At 41.5% G+C, this 22660-nt stretch overlaps 1 protein-coding gene across 1 annotated transcript; it reads right to left on the minus strand.

The window, feature by feature from the left end:
• Positions 1-1323: 1323 nt before the first annotated feature.
• Positions 1324-21410, minus strand: LOC124280706 (cholecystokinin receptor type A-like). The gene is made up of 2 exons (XM_046716690.1): positions 21337-21410; positions 1324-2626 (listed from the first exon to the last, which is right to left on the minus strand). Exon 2 carries the CDS (start codon positions 2577-2579, stop codon positions 1341-1343), a length of 1239 nt encoding a protein of 412 aa, XP_046572646.1. The 5' UTR covers positions 2580-2626; positions 21337-21410; the 3' UTR covers positions 1324-1340.
• Positions 21411-22660: the final 1250 nt, after the last annotated feature.

The following is a 22660-nucleotide window of genomic DNA, read 5'->3' on the forward strand; positions in this document are numbered from 1 at the left end:
ACACACACACATATACACACATACATTCATACATACATATATATATATATTTATATATACCGAGAATAAAAAGTGTGTGTGTGTGTATATATACTTACTTTTTATTCTTGGGTAGACCAAACAATATTTAGAGAAGGTTCAATTGGTAACTGGTTTAGATATATCATAATGATTTGTATTAACAATTAAAGGATATATTGTTAAAGATATGATGGCACTGATTTTTAAAGCAAAATAACAATTCCTAGTGTGCTTATACAAGACTATTAAACCTAGATTTCACTTGTCAAAAATGACAATCATGTGACCATATAACAGTCATTTCTAATTTTCACTTTTGAAAAGGTGGTAACCTTTTTGAGGAAAACCAAATGCATGTTTTCCAAAAGCGCATATATCCTGTTTAAAGTAAACGATAATTTCCATAATGGTTTTGTTTTTAAACTAAAAGTACTAAACCAAATTATGATAGTTGTTTGGGGGAACCGATGACATGTATCAACAAAGTCAGCGAGCCTGACCACCCGATCCCGTTAGTCGCCTCTTTCGATAAGCATGGGTTACTGAAGATCAACTGTTTATCCCGGATCTTCACGGGTAAGTATCTGAAGTACATGCACAACAAAGTATATTTTCAGATCAAGCACCGGGCTACAAATTAAGTGCAGCCCTCTCTTTACTGTAGCGAAATGTCTGATGTAGATGCTGAAAACCAAGTCTTCTTAAAGAAATGTTCTGCATATTTTATTACGTAAAGTCGTGAATACAACATGAAATTTCAACATCAGAAAATAAGTCGGTAATAAGGTGAAACAGTTTCTTTAAGGCGTAAAAGGTAAAATAGCGGTGAAAACAAAAAACTTCTTTAAACCAACAGAGAAAAAAGAAAGAGGCTTTGAGAAATTGACAATGCATGTACATTTGCGGAAGAGATAGCTGCGCCTCAATAACACGCACACACGCACACACACGCACACACGCACGCACGCACGCACGCACACACACACACACACACACACACACACACACACACACACACACACACACACACAAAATATCCGTCCTCAAAGTGTGTCGCCATACATCCCGTTCATGAAAGTGGTAATTTTTCACCCACTCATTAATCAACAGTTTTAATTCCAGAGTGTGTAGGCTGCTAAAAGTGTTGTTTTTCTGAATCTAAAATCATAACCCGACGTAAAAACGCAAAGAAATAATGAGAATACTACAATCCCAGGAAATTGAAAATCATTACAAAGAGGGCTGATTCCACGTTTCACAAATTATACAAACACATTCCATACAAACAAATTAACACTTTGTAAACACGTAAAGTGCTTTTAATCGATTGAGCGTTCATTGTTTGTGGAAACAGATGGTTTCTGCAGGTCTACCTTAAACACAAAACTAACACTTGGTTTACACTCGTGAAGGAGTCTCAGGAATGAATGCCTCACGTGCGAATTAACGATGCCGTAAACGAGGGGGTTTGTGGCGTTGCCGAGGAAAAACATATATCTTAGAAGAAGAAACTGCGTGACGCCAAATATGTCAAACCAAAATGGCATCCAGGTAACCAGGTATATCACAGTACACAAAAACAACATTTTCGCGGTTCGATAATGAAGCCAAATCCTTTTATGTCTCACTGTAGTCCCAAAGGTACTTCCGTTGGCAGATTTGCAATTTTTGTCAAGCTGCGTCTCTTGTTGTTTTGAAACTTCCGAACGTTCTCCTTTAACAACGTTCGAACCATTGTCAGCAAGGCGTGAACTTAATGTGATTTTGGGCCCGGAAGTGTCACTTTTGTTCTCATTTTCGATTGTCGCAATTTGGGGATTCTGTTCTGTTCTCAACTTTGTTCTGTTCCACAGCCTGGAATAAATTAAGGCGTAGAAAATGACAATGAGTATGAGAGAGATGCAGAATGACAGCATAAGGAGGCCCTGGTAAAGATACGCAACGAGGGGGCCGGTAACTGTTGTCGTAAAGTGGCAGAAGTGGGTCGCATTTCCGGGATGTGGAAATTGGCACTCAATATCTCTGATGTCATCGACTGTTACAAGGGTAAAGATCAGGACTGCAGGTGTTGCTAGGATACCACTTATTGTCACGACAACTACCATTCCACAATTCACTTGCTTAACAGTGAACCGTTTTGCGAAATGACAAACTGCAAAATATCTTTCCGCTGCTATGGCAACCAATGTTACATTCGATGATATGATGGCAAAGTGTCTCATAAATTCGAATAATCTGCAGAAAACATCTGAATAGACCACATGAAGTTCATAAACCAGAGTATATGGCATTATGAAGACACACACTAATAAGTCTATCACCGACAGAATTTTTATGAAAGTATTTGAGGTTTTTTTATCTTTCCGGCGGAAATACACAATGAGCACGGGAATATTTCCGGCTATTCCAACCACAGACAGCACGCCGATTGCGATGAAGAAAAGTATGTACTCCGGAGTGTATATGACGTCAGAGATGTTCATGACGTCATGTCCGGTTGTGTTTACGTTGTCCCTCACGTCAGCGTCCGGGCCAGTCGTATGTTGTTGAGTGGCCATTATGCCCAGCTTGACTGGCTATTTTGGACGTGTGCTCGTCCCGTCAACTGAAACAACAGATGTCACATTTTTTATTCAAATAATCATTACGAAATGGTCACGAAAAAATGAGCGCCAGATCAGTCGCCAGACAACATGCAAGTGTGTTCATCTAAACAAACCCGAGACCACATGTCAGAAAGGATATGATTTTAGTTACTGTTGCCACAAAACGTCCTCCACATGTCTACTGATAAAACATTATGAAAACGTTACTAAAGCTTTGAATGTTATAACCTAAATTTACATTACTTTTGCCACTCTTTGGAATCTTGGAAAGAACATGCTCGTACCTGATAAAATACAAATATAGCAAAATAATAGAAAGAACACACACACGCACGCACGCACGCACGCACGCACGCACGCACGCACACACACACACACACACACACACATCATAACAGAAAACAGAATTATAATTAGAATTAGAAATTGACCGGCAACATCATCTTAAACGACACATCAAGTTAATGGTGTTCGATTTTACGAATCTTCACTGTATTAACACGTTAATTGTCTTCAGTCTTTCGCCGTTCGATAAGCAAAGTATCTTCGATTATGACACGTCCATTCTACTGTGTTAAATCCCCAGGAACTGTCCGCCAGTGTAGCCTCTTATTGAGCCGGCGAGAAGCACTTGACGTGAAAAAGACGTTCAATGAAAATAAATCCATGAGCAATAAATATTCTGGGAAGGATACTGACGGTTTGCGACGGGAGTATTAGGATTAATGATGTCACTTCCTATACGATGCTACGAGGTGGATGGCTCCATCGTATAGTAAAGAAGTGAGATCACTTACACTGCACTAACGTGGGTGTACCAGATCCACAAAGCGATCGTAACGTTACGAACTTACGACCTGTTGTAACTCTCAAGTTTATCTTAGGTTTACGAATGTCGTAGCGCTCCGGTTCTGGGCCTAGATTTCGAAGCTCTCTTAGCGCTAAGATAGTCGTAAGTGCCATCCATTAACATAGACTTACGACTATCTTAGTGTTAAGAGAGCTCCGAATATCTAGGCCCAGAACCGGACTAGACTCATATGTTTCTTGTCTAAATACGTCTTTCTAAAATCGTTTCATATCCTCCATATTGCTAACACGTGGAGAATGTGTTAGAACTGGACAAGGGTCTCGCTCCATAAAGAGTTCGTAACGTTACGGCTTGTCGTAACTCTAAAGTTTATAGGCTTACGAACATTTTGTGTATCGGGACCCAGGCTCATTTGTTTCTTACACAAATACACCTTCCTAAAAATCCCGTCGTATCCTCCATCTTGCTAAAACGCCGATATTGACTTGTAAATATATAAATCGATATTCATTAAAGAGCATGAGGGATATTTCTTATATGCTTTACTATGGCATTAAACTTGTCTACAAGCAATGCAATAATATGAACACATATATGAACCCGTGAAGATCCGGGTCAGAATTGATCTTCAGTAACCCATGCTTGTCGTAAGAGGCGACTAACGGGATCGGGTGGTCAGGCTCGCTGACTTGGTTGACACATGTCATCGTATCCTAATTGCGTCGATCTATGCTCATGGTGTTGAACACTGGATTATCTGGTTCAGACTCGATTATTTACAGACCGCCGCCATATAGCTGGAATATTGCTGAGTGCAGCGTTAAACAACAACCAAACCAAACCACATCACAGGGATAATTCATGTTGACCGATGCATCCTGGTGTCAGTCACTAGATTACCTGGTCCAAACTCGACCATTTACTGACCAAAACATACTCAAAATATTACAACAAAAGTGTCTACAGCAGTCTTTACATTTCCATCGTACCAAAAATCAATGTATTTAACAGAAATACCTCATGGTTCAGAGGGAGGCTATTCTCACATGAAGACGATAAGGCGACACGGCCTCTGATAATATCCCTTAAAAGCTGGCATCGTCCTTAGACACAATCACTGGCGTCCTGTGATCACTTATTTAGGACGCAAACCTACAATAAGACGCCATCAAGGCGCCTCAAAGGACTTTTTCACTTTGTGGATTTCAATAAGTAAATGAGATTGTTTTTTTTAAAAAATTCGGTTCGAATTTCACGAAGATTTTATAACATCTTGACACCTACCTCTCGTATTGAATACACTGTGTCATTGAGAAAGTGGTCAAATGTAACACATTGGATTACACTTTCTCAGTAAAGTACAGATTCTCATATTGTAAAACAAGTTCTTTATATAAAGGGGTTGAAGCAAAATGCGACCTATGCGATTAAGGCTTTGTGGATTTTAGAACACAAATCAGATTGTAATTCGAATTTTACGAACATTTTAAAACATTTTGAGACACTCCTCTCGTATTGTAAACAAGTTCTTCATACCACGGTATTGAAGAAAAATTCGACATTTGCGATTAAAACTTTGTTGGTTTTTTCTTGCTTTAATGAGATTATGATTTTCAAATTGGTTCGAATTTCACGAAAACTTTAACACATCTTTTCGCATTGTAAAACGGGTCCACTAATACATTATGCCATAGGGTTGAAGTAAAAAGTGACCTCTGCGATTTAAGCTTCTCTTACGGGATTAAAATACTAGTAGGAAACACTTTTTTCTTCAAATATTATGCGACCCTTTAGCACTAGCTCAGAAAATTAATATAAAGATGCAATAATGTATGTAATTTGACATCAACACCATGTCAGTGTCACAGCTGTCGCCAGTTTGTGTTGGGTTAAGTGCTAGCCACGTGAAATAGTAAAACTAGTAAGATGACTGACTGACTGTCTGAGTATGGTTTTACGCCGTTTTTAGCAATATTCCAGCAATATCACAGCGGGGGACACCAGAAATGGGCTTCACAAATTGTACCCATGTGGGGAATCGAATCCGGGCCTTCGGCGTGACGAGCGGATGCTTTAACCACTAGGCTACCCTACCGCCCCACTAGTAAGATGATGGGATTTAGGGGACACGAGAGCAGGTAACCTAACACAGCTGATGTTCTTTATTTAACTCAAAAACACCACCAACGGTTGCACATGAGCTATAATATTGAATCATAGAAACAAAAGTTACAAGATGGACAAAGGCAAAAAGTTAAATGGTAATTACAAAACACAAAAAAACAAAGTATTCCAATTACCGTAACCGTCTCTAGACCGTATCTTATCACTACGCCTATCTTGTTCACAACTACCGGAATTATAGCATCATCACGGCGGGGAACACCAGAAATGGGCTTCACACATTGTACCCACATTGGGAAGCGAACCCGGGTCTTCGGCGTGACGAGCGAACGCTTTACTTACTTGGCTACCCCAGCGCCCCTGTTCTCTTACTGACCATTATATATGAAACGTCAGAGAATAATTAGTCTCAAGTGTCTGCCGAAACAGACCTCGCCAAGGCACTGTCCCTGCTCTCTGGAAGTATCGACCATTTTTACCAACGAGACAAATTTGATGGAATTGTCATGTGGTATATTAGAAAATTACGAGGTGTATTTCTGTTCCTGTCAAATCTATTTAGAAGTCCTTCCTTCTGGTCTTTTAGTCTGCGGTATGGCTTCAGGTTTTCGCCCGTGAACCAATCACATATGACCTTGAAGGACACGTGACAACGACGTGGTACGGTTGCAGTGTTCTCGAAGAAGTCTTTTGTTGAAAGTAATTTTTCCCGTTGCCATGAAAAAATAAATATTAATAATTCGTCTAAAAACGTCTCTGTCTCGTTTCTAGCCTTCCTTTTCTGCGGTGAGTGAGTGGGTCTGGAATCAATTCAGTGATCAACATCGTGAGCATCGATCTACGCAACTGGGATACGATGACATGTGCCAACCAAGTCAGCGAGTCTGACCACCCGATCCCGTTAGTCGCCTCTTATGACAAGCATGGCTTGATGATGACCAGCTCTAACCGTGATCTTCACGGGTTTGTAAGTAACTGAATTGAATAGGCTTAACGACGGTTTGAGTGAGTGAGTGAGTATGGTTTTACGCCGCTTTTAGCAATATTCCAGCAATATCACGGCGGGGAACACCAGAAATGGGCTTCACACATTGCACCCATGTGGGGAATCGAACCCGGGTCTGCAGCGTGACGAGACAACGCTTTAACCACTAGGCTACCCCACCGCCCCTAACGCCTCTTTGAACAGTTTACCAGTTAATCTCGGTCTGTCTGCTTAATGTGGGAAGAATACCCGAAGTGATGCAAATCAGAAACATTGTAAAACAGTACGAATCATGGTGTACATAGTGTACGAATCACATAATTCCTTCACAATTAGACCCAAATGCCTTTTGACATCCATAGGAATAGATTGAAGTTAAAAATTCTAGAGCTTGCTCATGCTATCAACCCCTGGTTTTCCCAACACAGATGTGATAACGTACAGACCAGGAACAACAACATTCACTTACACGAACACGCAGGTTCCACTCTTGGACACTTAGCAATGAGTGAGTGAGTATGGTTTTACGCCGCTTTTAGCAATATTCCAGAAAATATCACGGCGGGGAACACCAGAAATGGGCTTCACACATTGTACCCATAGGGGAATCGAACCCGGGTCTTCGGCATGACGAGCGAACGCTTTAACCCCTAGGCTACCCCACCGCCCCTCTGTGTTTGAAACTGTATTGAAACCGCCGGGATACGTAACAAGATCTGACTGTCTGATGTATTTTACAAAGATTAATAGCACGTCAGTCTCTAGTAAGGACGTAACTGTTAAGATGTTGTGAATGCACACTGATTCAAGATATGGACTACATAACATAAATATTGATTTCCGTTCGGTCTGAGCAACAAGAAACACGATTGTTTGAATTCCCCTCCCAAATTTGGTCAAGGTGATATGATAACGTATACTCAATCGCGTGTAGCGTACAGGCACGTGCGTGGAATGTAGGCACACGTGTTTATGTCAAAATGTGTTTACATAATGTCTCCTTTACATTTTTAATGTTTTTAACAGTGGCCATTCAGAAGATAGTGCTTTTAAGCAAAATGTATGAAATTGCAGATATACACTTTTCTTGCTACGCAGGCCCTCCCTGAACGAATAGAAGTGCAACCCAGCAAACCAATAATATTTGGCAAGTCTACATTATTGCGGTTTCAGAAGAAAGTTTCATTTTATTATATACCGTATTTCCTCTGATAAGCGCCCGGGCGCTTATTTTATCAACGGACTTCCAGACCAGGCGCTTATTAACGGCCCGGCGCTTATTGGAGGCCCGAACTTATCGCCCTTACTGGGTTTACTGCAATAAATCATTGTTAGTGAGCGTTGCGTCAAAGTTAGGGACCATTCCTTAATAAATCTATTTTGAGTATCAAGGGAGAATATGTTTATAAAAAACGTACCCAGCGCTTATTTGAGGCCTGGTGCCTATTTCTTAAACTGCTGCTTTACCCCGTCGCTTAATGGAGGAAATACGGTATTATTAAGACAGTTCAACAGCTGTTATTTTCTTATAAAATATGAACTCTTCAGAAACTAGATATTTGTCTTAGCGTTTCCCCACTGTCATGGTGTATTTGAATTTACCCGAAAACTCACTTTTTGGTTTAAAGTTTCTAATATATACTCTCCCAAAAAAGAAACGCATAATGAAAATAGCAATTTCATGTAGCAGTGAATTAAAACGTGATTCATTTTACAAAAGGGTTTGCTCTGTTTATGAGTCCTATGGTGTTTATGTTTTGAAACATCACAACAAACAGCACCATCCGTAAAATACCCGTATTTAACAGCATGATTTTCAATTTCGGCGTGTAGTGTCACAGAATACACAATTCACATGCAATGCACGTGAAAGTTGGGGATCAGATAGTCCCAATGATGGGTATAAAAGGTTGATCGCTGTCTGTCGATTATTCACTGTATTTGGAATATTGTTGACGAACGCAAAATGCCACGTCTGAGTGAAGCCAACCGTCATATCGCCATTGGTTTGCTTGAAGCTGGCCAGTCTCAACGTGCAGTTGCCCGACGCATGAATGTTCACCAAAGCACCATTTCACGGCTCTGGGAGAGATATCGCCGGCAGAATGCGGTAGCAGATGCCCCTCGTAGTGGGCGACCTCGAGCGACCACTGCGGCGCAGGATCGCTACATCCGGGTACTTCACCTGCGTCATCGAACAGCTACGGCGACCAGTACCGCTCGACAAATACCCGGATTGAGGAGGCTTTCTGCACAGACCGTCAGGAACGGGTTGAGAGAGGCTCGTTTACGTGCCAGAAGACCTGATTTTGGCCCTGTGCTTCGACAACAACATCGTCGACATCGAGTTCAATGGTGCACCAACGTTCAGGCCTGGAACCTACCGAATTGGCGTAGAATCTGGTTCAGTGATTTCTATTGGAACGACGCGATGGAAGAATGCGGGTGTACAGACATCGACGTGAACGTTTCGCCGACGCTTGCGTTCCCCAGGTGGACAGATTCGGCCGGGGAAGTGTTATGATGTAGGGAACGATCACCTGCCGTAGGAGAAGTGATTTGGTGATGATCCAGGGCAACCTGACAGCTCAACGGTACTGTGACGAAATCCTACGCCCACACCTCCTTCCAATCATTGATCGCCAGAGGGAGTTGTTTCAACAGGACAATGCCAGACCCCACACAGCACGTCACACTAGAGACTTCCTCCAGAACCACAACATCAATGTGCTCCCCTGGCCCTCAAGATCACCGGACTTAAACCCGATCGAACATCTGTGGGATGCCCTGGACAGACGGGTGCGACGCCGTAACCCTCAGCCCCAGACACTTCAGCAACTCGCACAGGCACTACAGGCAGAGTGGGCTGCTATTGGGCAACACGAGATTCTGAGACTTATTCGTTCGATGCCGAGGCGATGCCGTGCAGTTCTGGATGCCCACGGTGGTCACACGAGGTATTGACTTCAGCGCCACCACACGTCTCCACGTGACACTCAAACTGACTTTCCTCGAGTTGGTGCCAAAGACGGATAAGTCTGCATTCCCAGTGTGCAATTTCGCCGACAGGCACGTCTTGCCTGGTGCAGACAGCATCTTTGGTACAGGAGACAAGATTGGGATGGTGTTAAGTTCACTTATCGAGATTTCATCTGGACAGGTCAGATGACAGGGCAAGTGTGTACAGACGGTGAGGTGAACGGTATGCTAACGCGTGCGTTGTTCAACGTCGAAAGTTTGGTGGCGAAAGCGTTATGGTATGGGGACACATCACATCTCATGGTCGGACACAACTTGTCATTGTCAATGGCGGTCTGCCAGGTCTGCGATGCAGGCATGAAATCATTGGGCCTCATGTGCAGACGTTCATTAAAGGACAGACGTTACTTCACGCTTCAGCAAGATAATGCCCGTCCACATGTCGCTCGTGTTGTGACAGATTTCCTGAAACACAGCAGAACATTCCAGTACTCCCCTGGCCAGCTGTTTCTCTGGACCTGCCCTCCTAACGCTTGGGATGAAATGGAGCGACGTTAACGTCAAGCCCAGAATCAGATTGACGTCAGCTGGATTGGGACAAGCGTTGGTTCAGGCATGGAACAACATTCCCCAAGCCTTTTTCAATCCCTTAGTGCCGTCTATACGTCATCGTTGTCAAGCCTGCATCAACGCCAATGGTGGACACACACGATACTGAATTTTGAAACATCTCCTCAAGGGCGTGTCACGATACCTTGTGTCAAACCATACAGATCGATATTATCGTGTCAACAGTTAAACAGTGATTAAGGAAAACACCACAAATCATGTTATCTTTTTGCATTAAAAATAGCATAACATCGAATAATACACAGTTACTTTATCCCAGTAGTATATGTTAGTAAGCAGAACTATTTCCCCAAGGTCCAAACACATTTTTTTAGATCCTTAGCATTTGACCTCTGGAACTGCATACAAGAAACAGTACAATTGTCCATGCTAAGGGATTCATCTGGGTACTTCCGATAACAGCCTAATTATATAAAATATTGTCAGCCTGAAGACTATACACCAAAAAGATTATTTACAATAGCACGTATGAGAGAAGAATATAAACATTATATAACAATATGATATATAAAATTACAAGAACCAAAGTGAGTGAGTGAGTTTAGTTTTACACCGCACTCAGCGATATTCCCGCTATATGGAGGCGGTATGTTAATAATCGAGTCTGGACCAGACAATCCAGTGATCAACAGCATGAACATCGACTTGCGCAACTGGGAACCGATGACATGTGTCAACCGCGCCTCTTACGACAAGCATGGGTTACTGAAGGTTCATTCTCACCCGGAACTTCACGGGTACAAGAACCAAAAAGTACATAAACATTATATAACAATATAATGTAAAACAATACAAGAACAGTTGTCATGTTTGTGCCTCGGGTTATAGCAATGTATATCGACAGGGTACGGTCGAATAATTGGGAACGCGAGCAAAGTGGTAGTTTTAGCTCTATAGTTACCTTCCTAATTATATTGTGAGAAGGCGTTCCTCACACACACACACGTACAAAGACAAAATTATAAATCTTTTCTTTCAGTTCAGTTCTTTCTAATCCAAATAAAACACTAATGTAACCACAATTTTTCAGATTTATGTAAGTTGCATAATAAATATTTTTTAGTGTAATTTCAATTCTTAAATTATACTGCACTAATGGTATATGTTTTTTCTGTACTTTCATTGGTGGTTCGTTAATTTGATTCTACTCATTATTTGTTTTAAATGTCACTCAACATTCATTAATAGCTTTTAATTTGTCTGTACTGTCCATGATGACTTTTATTTTGTAATTTAATTTGTTTTATATTTTCTGTTGGTTTTGAAATTGTATGTGGAGTGATTAATGGTTCTTCATAATTTGCCTGCACGTGCAATAAGAGCCTTTTTAGTTTTGTTTACATAATTGCTTATGATTTATCTGTACTACCATACATTTTTCTGTTAGTTGTACTTTAAGTATCTACCAGTGAAGATCCGGGTTAGAATGAGTCTTCAGTAACCCATACTTGTCGTAAGAGGCGACTAACGGGATCGGGTGGTCAGGCTCGCTGGCATGGTTGACACATGGTTCCCAATTGCGCAGATCGATGCTCATGCTGTTGATGACTGGATTGTATGGTCCAGAGTCGATTATTTACAGACTGCCGCCATATAGCTGGAATAGCGAGCCTGACCACTCGTTAGTCTCCTGATACGACAAGCACGGGTTACTGAAGAGCAATTTTAACCCGGATCTTCACGAGTGGGAGTCTTAGCGAATGCATCTGGTTAAAAGTAGCACATTTGAATATACAGTACAACCAGAAATTATTGAGAATTTAAGATTGTAATTAAGTTTTCTAAACTCCTTCGTTTGTTTTTAGAAACAAGAATACCAAGCCGCCTCCTGTCACCGACAGTCAATTTTCTGGGCCTACCTGCGCCTCCCTGGTGCTCAATGCCATATCCATTTGCAATATGTTTCAAAACGCGATAAACAGTGGACAAAGGGATGCCTGTTCTACTTGAAATCACTTTAGCTGATCTGATGTCCTTGTTATAACACTCTAAAATCAACTTCCCCTTCTCTAAATCATCCATACTGAGGATCACTGAAAATGTCGTCTGCTAGTAAGTACACAAAGGGGATAACTCTTCACAAACTAATGGAAAAGGATTAACGGAGTTGTCTCTCTTGAATGAAACCAAGCACTTAATAGCTGGTCAAGGTTGTTTATACTAGAAATCCAATTAAACATGTTCCTAAAATTCTCAATAACTTCTGGTCATACTATATGCCCTGCTTTCATGGACGATTTGTGTTGTTTGTTTTTACAGAAATACACGCATTAAAGAACAAATCTATAAGATGAAGATCTCCAAATGATAAACACGTTCATAATTTTTATCCCCTAACCCCATCCCCAAACATTGCAGTTTCCATTATGAAAATGAAATTTCCTTAGGATGCTAATCATGAATTGATTTTTGATCCCTCGGTGCACTTTTGTCGAACTTTGGTTTCTTTAATGACGTCCATGTTGAGAACACGTGACACTGCTGATAAGGTATCCGCATTATCGCGTCACGATTGGTGGAGAACGAAGGTAATAATAATTCTCCGCGGGGCCTAAATTGGTCTGTAATGAGGCTGTCATTTTGTAATGAAGGCTGTGGAGGCATCGATTACTCTTGTTTCATTGAATAAAAACAATGTCACATCTCAAGTTGCAAACACATTTGCGAGAGCTATCATTTGGAGACCGATAAGTAGCTGGAGACTTGTTCGTGTGTTCCATAATAGTGTCTGAAGTGGCCATACATGAGCGATATTTGCGTAAAACACGCCCCCATTTGGAGGTCAAAGGATGAACGTGTTTGCAGCACTTGACCTGCAAATGCTGAACATCAGTTTTGTTTTTCTTTTAACCTCAAAAGATTATTTAATTACGACTTGCACCAAACTTGCTCTTTCATTACAATGAACTTCAGGTTGTAGAATGACATAAGTTCATAAGTTTAAGAAGAAAAACAATATGTAATTACTTTACATACTACATTGTCTTTTGTGAAATTACACTTTCTTCGCACATTGTAACCACTATGGGTCCAATACTGAGTACTTGTAGCTGGGAAATGACATTTGAAAGGATAATGCAGTTTACCCGCTTCAACGCCCCCTAGTGGGCTAGAGCCACAGCTTTGATTTGTAAGGCTGAAAGGTGTGGATTCACGAGGCAATTTTACATCAGAATACATGTTCAAACCATTTGGCTTCTCTCGGTACAAAAATCACCCGCGGGCTCTTGGACTATTAATTTAACGGCAAGTTTCATAGGCGTCGACCACAAGTTTAAGGTCATCTTCTAAACAAACGTTACAGATGACAAACGTCACATTGACACGTTGCAACAAAGTAGGGTTTAACCGCGAGGCGACCTGAACAGAAACATTTAACAAAAAAAACCCTAAAAAACCCAAACACACTAAAAAGCCACTAAAACGTCTCACAACATAAAAAAACCAAACCAAAATAACCCCCCAAAACGCTTTAACCACAAGGCTACCCCACCACCATCCCCAGACTCCAGAAACAGAGGATAATTCTTATATTTTGGTATGTGATCACTTCTCAGAACCTGCGCTTTGGAAAGAGTTTCCACTCAAATATAAACTCACGTACAAATGAAAGTATACCACACCATCAACAGTGTCGGTCGACTGTGTTTTTCACTTTTGGCGCATGCGCGTGCGATTTAACTCACGGTCATCTATCAGTCTAAGTAAACTCAGGCTCAGTATTATTCGTTACACTGCTACACAGTATAGCAGTGTAACGAATAATACCGAACCTAAGTTACTTGAACAGGTGTGTAGTGTACAGTCAGCTATGTCAGGATAAAGTTCACAGTCAACCGTGTTAGGATATGGTGTAAAGTCAGATATGTCAGGACTTACTGTACAGTCAACTATACTGAGTCAAAAAAGAAACTTCACATTCTTTCTTCAGTGCACTATAAAAGAACAAGAGATGGTACGATGGTTAAATTGTTATTATTCCATTGCTGAGATCTGTGTGATGTACTCGATACACTGACAGTGCTATAGTCAGTTCCATTAGGCTACACCGCCGTTCCAAAACATGGGTATACAGAATGTCAAGTCACAAGAATAAAAATGCGACATTTCTCAGTTCAATATCGTGTATGGCCGCCCCGCGCATTCACCACTGCCAAACGCCGTCTCCTCATCGACTGCCTGATGCTTGTGAACACGTGGTTCGGGATTCTCCGCCATTGCTCTTGCAAGGCAGCGCCAAGTTCCTGCAAATTCTGAGGTTGGTTCCTGAGACCACGAAGCCTTCTCCCAAGTGCATCCCAAGCGTGCTCTATTGGATTAAAGTCAGCGGACCTCGATGGCCAGTCCATGACGTTGATTCCAGCGTTTTGAAGGAAATTTCATGTCAACATCGCGGTATGCGGCCGAGCATTATCATGCTGGAACTGTAGACCTGGGCCATGAGCTGCCATGAAAGGAACGAGCTCAGGGGTGAGCACCTGGTCGCGGTAAGCAGCAGCTGTGAGGTTTCCACGGATGACCAGAAGTCGGGAACGGTTGTTCCAACAGAAAGCACCCCACACCATGCAACTTCCGCCCCCGAATCTGTCGACTTCCTGTACACAACATTGGGCATACCGTTCATGACGTCGTTTCCGCGAATCTGAGGGTAAACCTGGATTCATCGCTAAAGATGACTCGATTCCAGTCTCTCTGGGTCCATCAGAGGTGACGTTGGGCCCACAGCAGACGTTGACGTTGTTGAAACGGCGTCAATATTGGCCCACGATATGGACGTCGAGAATGGAGATTGGCAGCCCGCAACCGATTTCGAATGGTCTGTGAGGACAGTCGACCTCTAAACACCCCAGCCCTGGTTCGTGTAGCCGGCAGAAATCTGTCACGTAGGTGACGTAGGACGATTTGACGGTCGTCTGCTCGTGACGTCACACGTGGACGACCCGACCTTGGGCGATCAGAAGTGGTGCCAGTTTGTTGTAGACGACCTCGCAAGTCATACACAGTACGACGGCTGCATCCCATTGCTCTTGCGACGTCAATAACTGATCTTCCCGCTTGCAACATGCCAACGGCACGTTCACGTTGCACATTTGACATTTGACTAGACAGTCAGCTACTTACGTTAAACCGCTTCCTTATATTGTTTTGTTCCATGGGCCTGTGGACCCACAGTACCCCTGAGAACATAGAATTGTGAACCAAATTATGATCATGATTTTCCTGATATCCAGCAACACTGTTAAGATTATCTGAGGTGTTGGGCAAGACACAAATAGTGTTTGTTACTTGTAAGTCACAATCCAAATACTTTTCAATTTATTTACGTTTACGTCACGAACATAATCACACAGCACCAAATGTGTACTTTCTTTCGCATGTCAGTTTACTTTTCTCACCTTCTGTCAAAACCCATATACTCGTTCACAATATATCAGATTATAGTTTCCGGCTCTGAAACACTCCTAAAACCGACATAGATGGCGATGTTTTTGATTACATGGAACGATTATTTATACTGAGTGTCATGCTTTCCTGAGACTATGGTCGCCGTGGGAGCAATATTACAGCTACTAAAATCTCATTCGCTCGTAAACTCACTTAGAAATGTCAATACGCTCGCTCATAGTTATACCTTATGTCTGAAGCAGTTCCCTTGTCGTTGAAGTTTTTAACACAATACCCGGACGAACGTAAATCCTGATTGGTAGAACTCACCTCAAAGGTCAACGCTATATGGAAATCCTATGAGGCATGCATGATTTTAGACTATTAGTGGATTTAGTGCTTAAGAAATATCGATCTTTGGGCAACCAAATCACTTCAATAGATCACTATGACATAAGGGCGCTTATGAATTCTACAAGTTCCCATACCTCTTAAAATGGAGAAATGGCGCATTTAAAGTGCCTGTAGCCAATATATCAGGAAAAGGATGAAATACATGACTAATTTATTACACACCTGACCTCAATTGTACTTTTAAAAAGATCAACAATATAAAACAAATTAACAAAACACCCCTCCTCCTCCCAAAAAAAATCAACAAACAACTCCCCCCCATAAATGAATAAAAATAAAAAAAAGTAAAAAAATAAATACCAACAACAAAGAAACCCCAAACAAACAATAAACAACAGCAAAAGAACAACAACCCGAATTAAAAAGTAAATAAATATAAAACGCGGAACATTTTGGATGAAGAGTAACACTTTTCGAGTTCTTCGTTAATCAACGTTTTTGGACACAAAGCCCCACCTATTACATGCTGTAAGCCCTAAACACGATGTGATGGAACGAAAACGGTCTATTTCAAATCTAGATGATCAAATCTGATAAAATATATACTAAATAGAAGTTGTTGGCAAAACAACTCTTATAATATGCATCATTCTTCAGCCACATGGGAATTGACATTTGAGAAAAAGAATTGTTACAAAAAAGAATCTAACTCACCGAAATCTTCATTTACGACACGAAAATGGCCTGGAAGCATAAACGAATTTGACAGCGCAGTAATTCCCAAGCAATACAGCCCAACCAGAGGTTACATAACACTCACGCGAGGAAATTGGTTTCCCAAATTACCAGCGATAAGATTCCGTCTGATTGATGTAAACAAATTAGGAGCGAGCACATTGCCTTGGCTGTTCTACTGCGTGAGGTTGAGACAAGATAGGGGCAGGTTGGGGCATCGTACTGTGAGATCTATGTGTTCATTGGAGTTCTGCACAAGGGGACGGGGTTGGGGGTAGGAGTGGAGGAGGGGAGGGGGTAAGAGATGGAATTGAGTGAGTGAATATGGTTTTACGTCGCATTTAGTAATATTCCAGCAATATCACGGCGGGGGGACACCAGAAATTGGCATCATACATTGTACCCATGTGGGGAATCGAACCTGGTTCTTTGGCGAACGCTGTAACCACTAGGCTACCCCACCGCCCCGAAGAGATAGAAGGGTTGCGAGGGGTGCAGTGCACCACTATAAAATAGCAACTGCAAGAATCTATGATTGCACAATGCCATTTAGAAAGTGGTCTAGACTACCAGTTGTCCGACTTCCATTTAGTGTAAGTCGTGGTGGCTGAGCGGGTTAGGCAGCTGACTTTGTGACAGTTTGTGTGCTGGCAATTGGGTGCCTGTCTCTGAGGATGTGGGTTCGAATCTCGGATGGGACTCAACCCAACAAAAGTAATAGAATCTGTACTTTACTAAGAAAGTGTAATCCCAATTATAACATTTGTTGCAAGAATCTACTTTTACAGCTCAGAAATAATGTTCTTATTTTCTCTTTTATTAAGGGGTGGTGAGGTAGCCTGTGGCAATCCTCATTACAATATGATGTGTAGTGTCTGTGGCAATCCTCATTACAATATGACGTCTAGTGTCTGTGACAATCCCCATCATTACAATATGATGTGTAGTGTCTGTGGCAATCCTCATTACAATATGACGTCTAGTGTCTGTGGCAATCCTCATTACAATATGACGTGTAGTGTCTGTGGCAATCCTCATTACAATATGACGTGTAGTGTCTGTGGCAATCCTCATTACAATATGACGTCTAGTGTCTGTGGCAACCCTCATTACAATATGACGTCTAGTGTCTGTGGCAATCCTCATTACAATATGACGTCTAGTGTCTGTGACAACCCTCATTACAATATATGACGTCTAGACAACCCTCATTACAATATGACGTCTAGTGGCAATGGCCTCATTACAATATGATGTGTAGTGTCTGTGGCAATCCTCATTACAATATGACGTCTAGTGTCTGTGACAACCCTCATTACAATATGACGTGTAGTGTCTGTGGCAATCCTCATTACAATATGACGTCTAGTGTCTGTGACAACCCTCATAACAATATGACGTCTAGTGTCTGTGACAATCCTCATTACAATATGACGTCTAGTGTCTGTGACAACCCTCATTACAATATGACGTCTAGTGTCTGTGACAACCCTCATTACAATATGACGTCTAGTGTCTGTGACAATCCTCATTACAATATGACGTCTAGTGTCTGTGACAATCCTCATTACAATATGACGTCTAGTGTCTGTGGCAACCCTCATTACAATATGACGTCTAGTGTCTGTGGCAACCCTCATTACAATATGACGTGTAGTGTCTGTGGCAATCCTCATTACAATATGACGTCTAGTGTCTGTGACAATCCTCATTACAATATGAGGCCTAGTGTCTGTGACAACCCTCATTACAATATGAGGTCTAGTGTCTGTGGCAATCCTCATTACAATATGAGGTCTAGTGTCAATCCTCATGATTATTTGACCTCTAGTTTCTTAAGACAGTTCTCACTGTAATCCAACGTTTAGTTTCTGTGATAATCGTTATACTGTGACGTCTAGTTTCTAAGACATTCCTCGTAATAATTCAACGTCTTGTTTCTTTTAGAAGCCTTGTCATAATCTAACGTCTAGTTTCTGTGTCAGTGCTCTTTATACCAGGTCTTTTTCTGTGCATACTCTTCATAATACGGCATCTAGTGCATGTCTAGTGTAGGTCTAGTCTTAGTCTGTCATACAGACCCTGAAACACATATATCCAAGGAAGTCCATGCAAGTCTAGTATGTGTGGCAAGTCAAGATTTCCGCAGTTTCAGGTGTCCTTTTCATTATATTTTATGATTATTCTTTATAAACCGTTTTTTTCTGTAAAATAGGTTCATTTAAGAGACCAGATGTAAGTCTAGTCTAGTCTGATGTCTAGTTTCCGCACCCCCTCGCAATATATGGCGTCTTGAGTCTGCAGCCTAATATGACGTGTAGTTTTTGTAACGCATTCTCTCAGCCTAATATGACGTCTAGTTTATGTAAGTTAAACCTTCTTCAGTAAAGCCCCGACGCTCAGTGTCTCTAGTCCCCAATGAGGACACCTCAAACAACCTTGACTCCCGTAATGGTTGGCGACGAAATACGACCGCAGCAACCTTGGTTATAGTTTAGTCTCATGTTTACAGACCAAATGTCCCGTTCCCTGGAGGCGTGTGATAATGGACTTCCGTGGCGTCAAAACCTTTGCACATCTATGTAAACTACCAGAGACTCGATAGTACTGTGCTAATGGCCACATTAGGGTGCCTGGATCAGATGGGTTGTAGCGGAAAACTGACATTAGCGCAACAAACCAGAAGGCTTTGAGTGAAGGAGATATATTTCCATTTCGGCGTGTTTGTTATAAAGTAACTTTGGAAACGTGAACGTTAAAAGATGACGACATCATGCATACGGGATCTGTGATTGCTGTTGATAGTTGGTTTGTTGTTTAACGCCGCACTCAGCAATATTCCAGCTATATGGCGACAGTTTGTAAATAATCGAGTCTGGACCAGACAATCCAGTGATCAACATCATGAGCATCGATCTACGCAACTGGAAAACGATGACATGTGTTAACCAATTCAGTGAGTCTGACCACCCGATCCCGTTAGTCGCCTCTTGCGACAAGCATGGGTTGCTGAAGACCAATATATAACCTGGATCTTCACGGGTTGGGATCTGTGACGTAAGTGGTGTGGAATAACATGCTATGTACTGAGAAACGCTATTCTGTAAGCCTCGTTCTGGGTTTAAGCGGCACATGGAATCAACGCTTGCTGACTACCTTTAATTGCTGCAAGGAATGTTACAGATGTGCAGACATGTTTGACAATCTCCAGCAGAAACAATAGGATGCGTGGCCTAGCAACTGCGGTGCACAGGTTGCGGGTTAACAAGCAATCATGAAATCTAGAATAGAATAGATCGGGCAAATTAATGGCGAGAAACAGACATTAAACACGTTAACCAGGCTTGATATCGTTTACTCCGTCACTCAATAAAACACAGGTTTTGCTTCTCACCCGTAAAGAAAAAAAGATAAGACAAAATAAACGCATTGTTTGTGGTCGGATGAAAGTTGTTAAGGAAAACAGTTTTAACATATGTTAATTCTTAAACTGAATTAAAATTCACTGCCATTTTAAACTATAGGTGGGGAAGTCCAGTGGTTACAGCGTTCGCTCATCACGTCGAAGGCCCGGTTGCGATTCCCCATATGCTAGAATATTGTTAAAAACGGCGTAAAACTCTCTCACTTTCTCACAAGCTTAGCTATAGTTTGGTGAAGATGCGCAAAGAACTCAGCGACTTCCTCGGCGAGGGTAGACCGGCGTGCTTGTGAAGACAAGAGATATGGTTTCTCATGACGTCATACGTGTCATGACGTCACAATAGACGATAGCTAAGACGTCACAATTAGTAATGACGTCATATTTACTTTCATTTAATGAAATCCTTTAAAAAATAACCAGATTGAGTATGGCTTACCAAAACCAATCTCTCACTTGTCTGGATTTTACATAGAAAGGCATTATTTAAACGCTTTAGAACGAATTGAAAAAAACGATTGCAAGATTTTCCAGTTTGGTTAGTTCCGATTCTTGATTTACTTATTCCGATGAAAAGATTGAAGTGACACGAATAATTTCGTTCGAAATTTATAAATAGCAGATTGATCAAACATGTAGATCAAACGAATGTCCATGTGAAAGAACGGAAATTACCGAATAAATGGATGGATTGATATGTGTACTATAGTATTTAAGTTTAGAATAATTCATTAAATTTGAATTAAATACTATTACCACAACCACCACCCCCACCCCCACCCCACCCCCACCACCACTACTACTACTACTCTGGTGCGTTGGGGTAGCCTAGTGGTTAAAGCGTTCGCATGTCATACCGAAGACCCGGGCTTGATTCTCCACATAGGTACAATGTGTGAAGACCATTTTGTAGTGTTGCCAAAAGCGGCGTAAAACTAAAATCACTTTTCACTCACTTACTCGAAACTACTACTACCTCCGCTACTACTACTACTACTACTACTACTACTACTATTACTACTACTACTATTGCTACTACTACCATTGCTGAGTGCGGCGTAAAACTCAACCAACTCACTCACTGCTACTACTACCACTACCACTACCACCACTACCACTGCTACTACTACTTCTACTGTTACTACTACTACTACTACTACCACCACCAGTGCAATAACCATACAAAACAACAACCATACCGAACAAACAAACAAAGAAAATTGATAATGATGTTGGCGACACTGCTGCTGCTGCTGATGATGATGATTACGGTTGAAAAACGTACCTTACAGAAATCCTGACTGTTTATCCATTGTCGTCTTTCAATCCTCATGGGCTTCAATACAGCCTTTGTCCGACGAGTTGGATCAACTCTATCAGTGGTCTTCGCCCTCAGTACCAGATCGATATGCGAGTTCAGATTGACCAATCAGGGCCAACCCAACAAGTGATAGGCAGTAATAACGGTTATTTCCGAGGACATTCGAAGTCAAGGCCATGTAAACTGTTTTGTATAAGTTGTTGGAATTAATGATTTTCAAAAGGAAATGTTGTTTGCTTTAGGAGTTACAAAAATCCAAATTAAAATAAATATTTTTCCTAACAGGACTCCAATATCCGGACGATTTCCGCTCTGCGTAAAAGACAATATGAAAAATACATGTGTTAAATTGATTGCCTACTCAGCGAAGAGCTTAGTCATTAAGGCTTGCCAAGATACATTGCTCGTATGGTCGAATATTAAATTCTCTATAATAATGTTCCGCAGTTTGTCAACACCAAACTTCTCCGTACGGTTTCACTCACTCTCAAAACGATCGAACATTTCCGGTCAAAGAAACCTTTGAAGTGACTCGTAGTTATTGTTGGCCGGAACTGTATTTGACCGGTCCACCTCGCTAGCAAATGATCGGCACGTGATGTTAAACATCCTAACTAGTGGTCAAAAGCCATGAACACAGCGGCAGACGGAAAGACGCAAAATAGCGGTATTCCGGTAGTGTCAGAGCTAAAGATAATTACACTGCGACGGTTGAAGTTCAGTGTTAGCCACGATCACTCCAGAACGGGAGCCCTCGTGCTGTGATGGACAGGAACTTTATTTGGTAAAAATATGTTTAACACGTCACAATTTAATTCTGGAAACCCAAGAAACCCAGAAACTATCTGCACTGTGGTCACTTTCTGACAAAGGATTTGACAAACTTCAACATGCAGTTATCAAAGAGATATGCCAAGGATGAAAAAATGAACTTTTTTCTTTCGAAAACTTAAAATTTAAACTACTACGCCCATGAGGCGAACAATGGCCCAGAATGTTTACTTTTGCACAGAATCAATGTTTTGGAGATTTAAATGGATGAGTGAGTGAGTGAGTGAGTGAGTGAGTGAGCTTCTAGGAATATTACAGCAATATCACGGCGGAGGGACTCCAGAAATGGGCTTCTCACATTGTACCCATTTGGGGAATCGAACCAGGGTCTTCGGCATGATGAGCGAACGCTTTGATCACTAGGCTACCCAACCGCCCCTCTGTGTTTGCAATTGTAACGTAATTTATAGACTAGTGCTGGTGATCAACATTTTAAAATAATGAAATTAACAGCATG

The sequence above is a fragment of the Haliotis rubra genome, unplaced genomic scaffold (genome assembly GCF_003918875.1).
Source record: "Haliotis rubra isolate DU_JTF1 unplaced genomic scaffold, ASM391887v1 Scf272, whole genome shotgun sequence".
Lineage (NCBI taxonomy): Eukaryota > Metazoa > Mollusca > Gastropoda > Lepetellida > Haliotidae > Haliotis > Haliotis rubra.

Bases quoted from the DNA above. Each gene is read 5' to 3' on its own strand.
- LOC124280706 (XM_046716690.1), bottom strand. From the start codon at position 2,579: ATGGCCACTCAACAACATACGACTGGCCCGGACGCTGACGTGAGGGAC.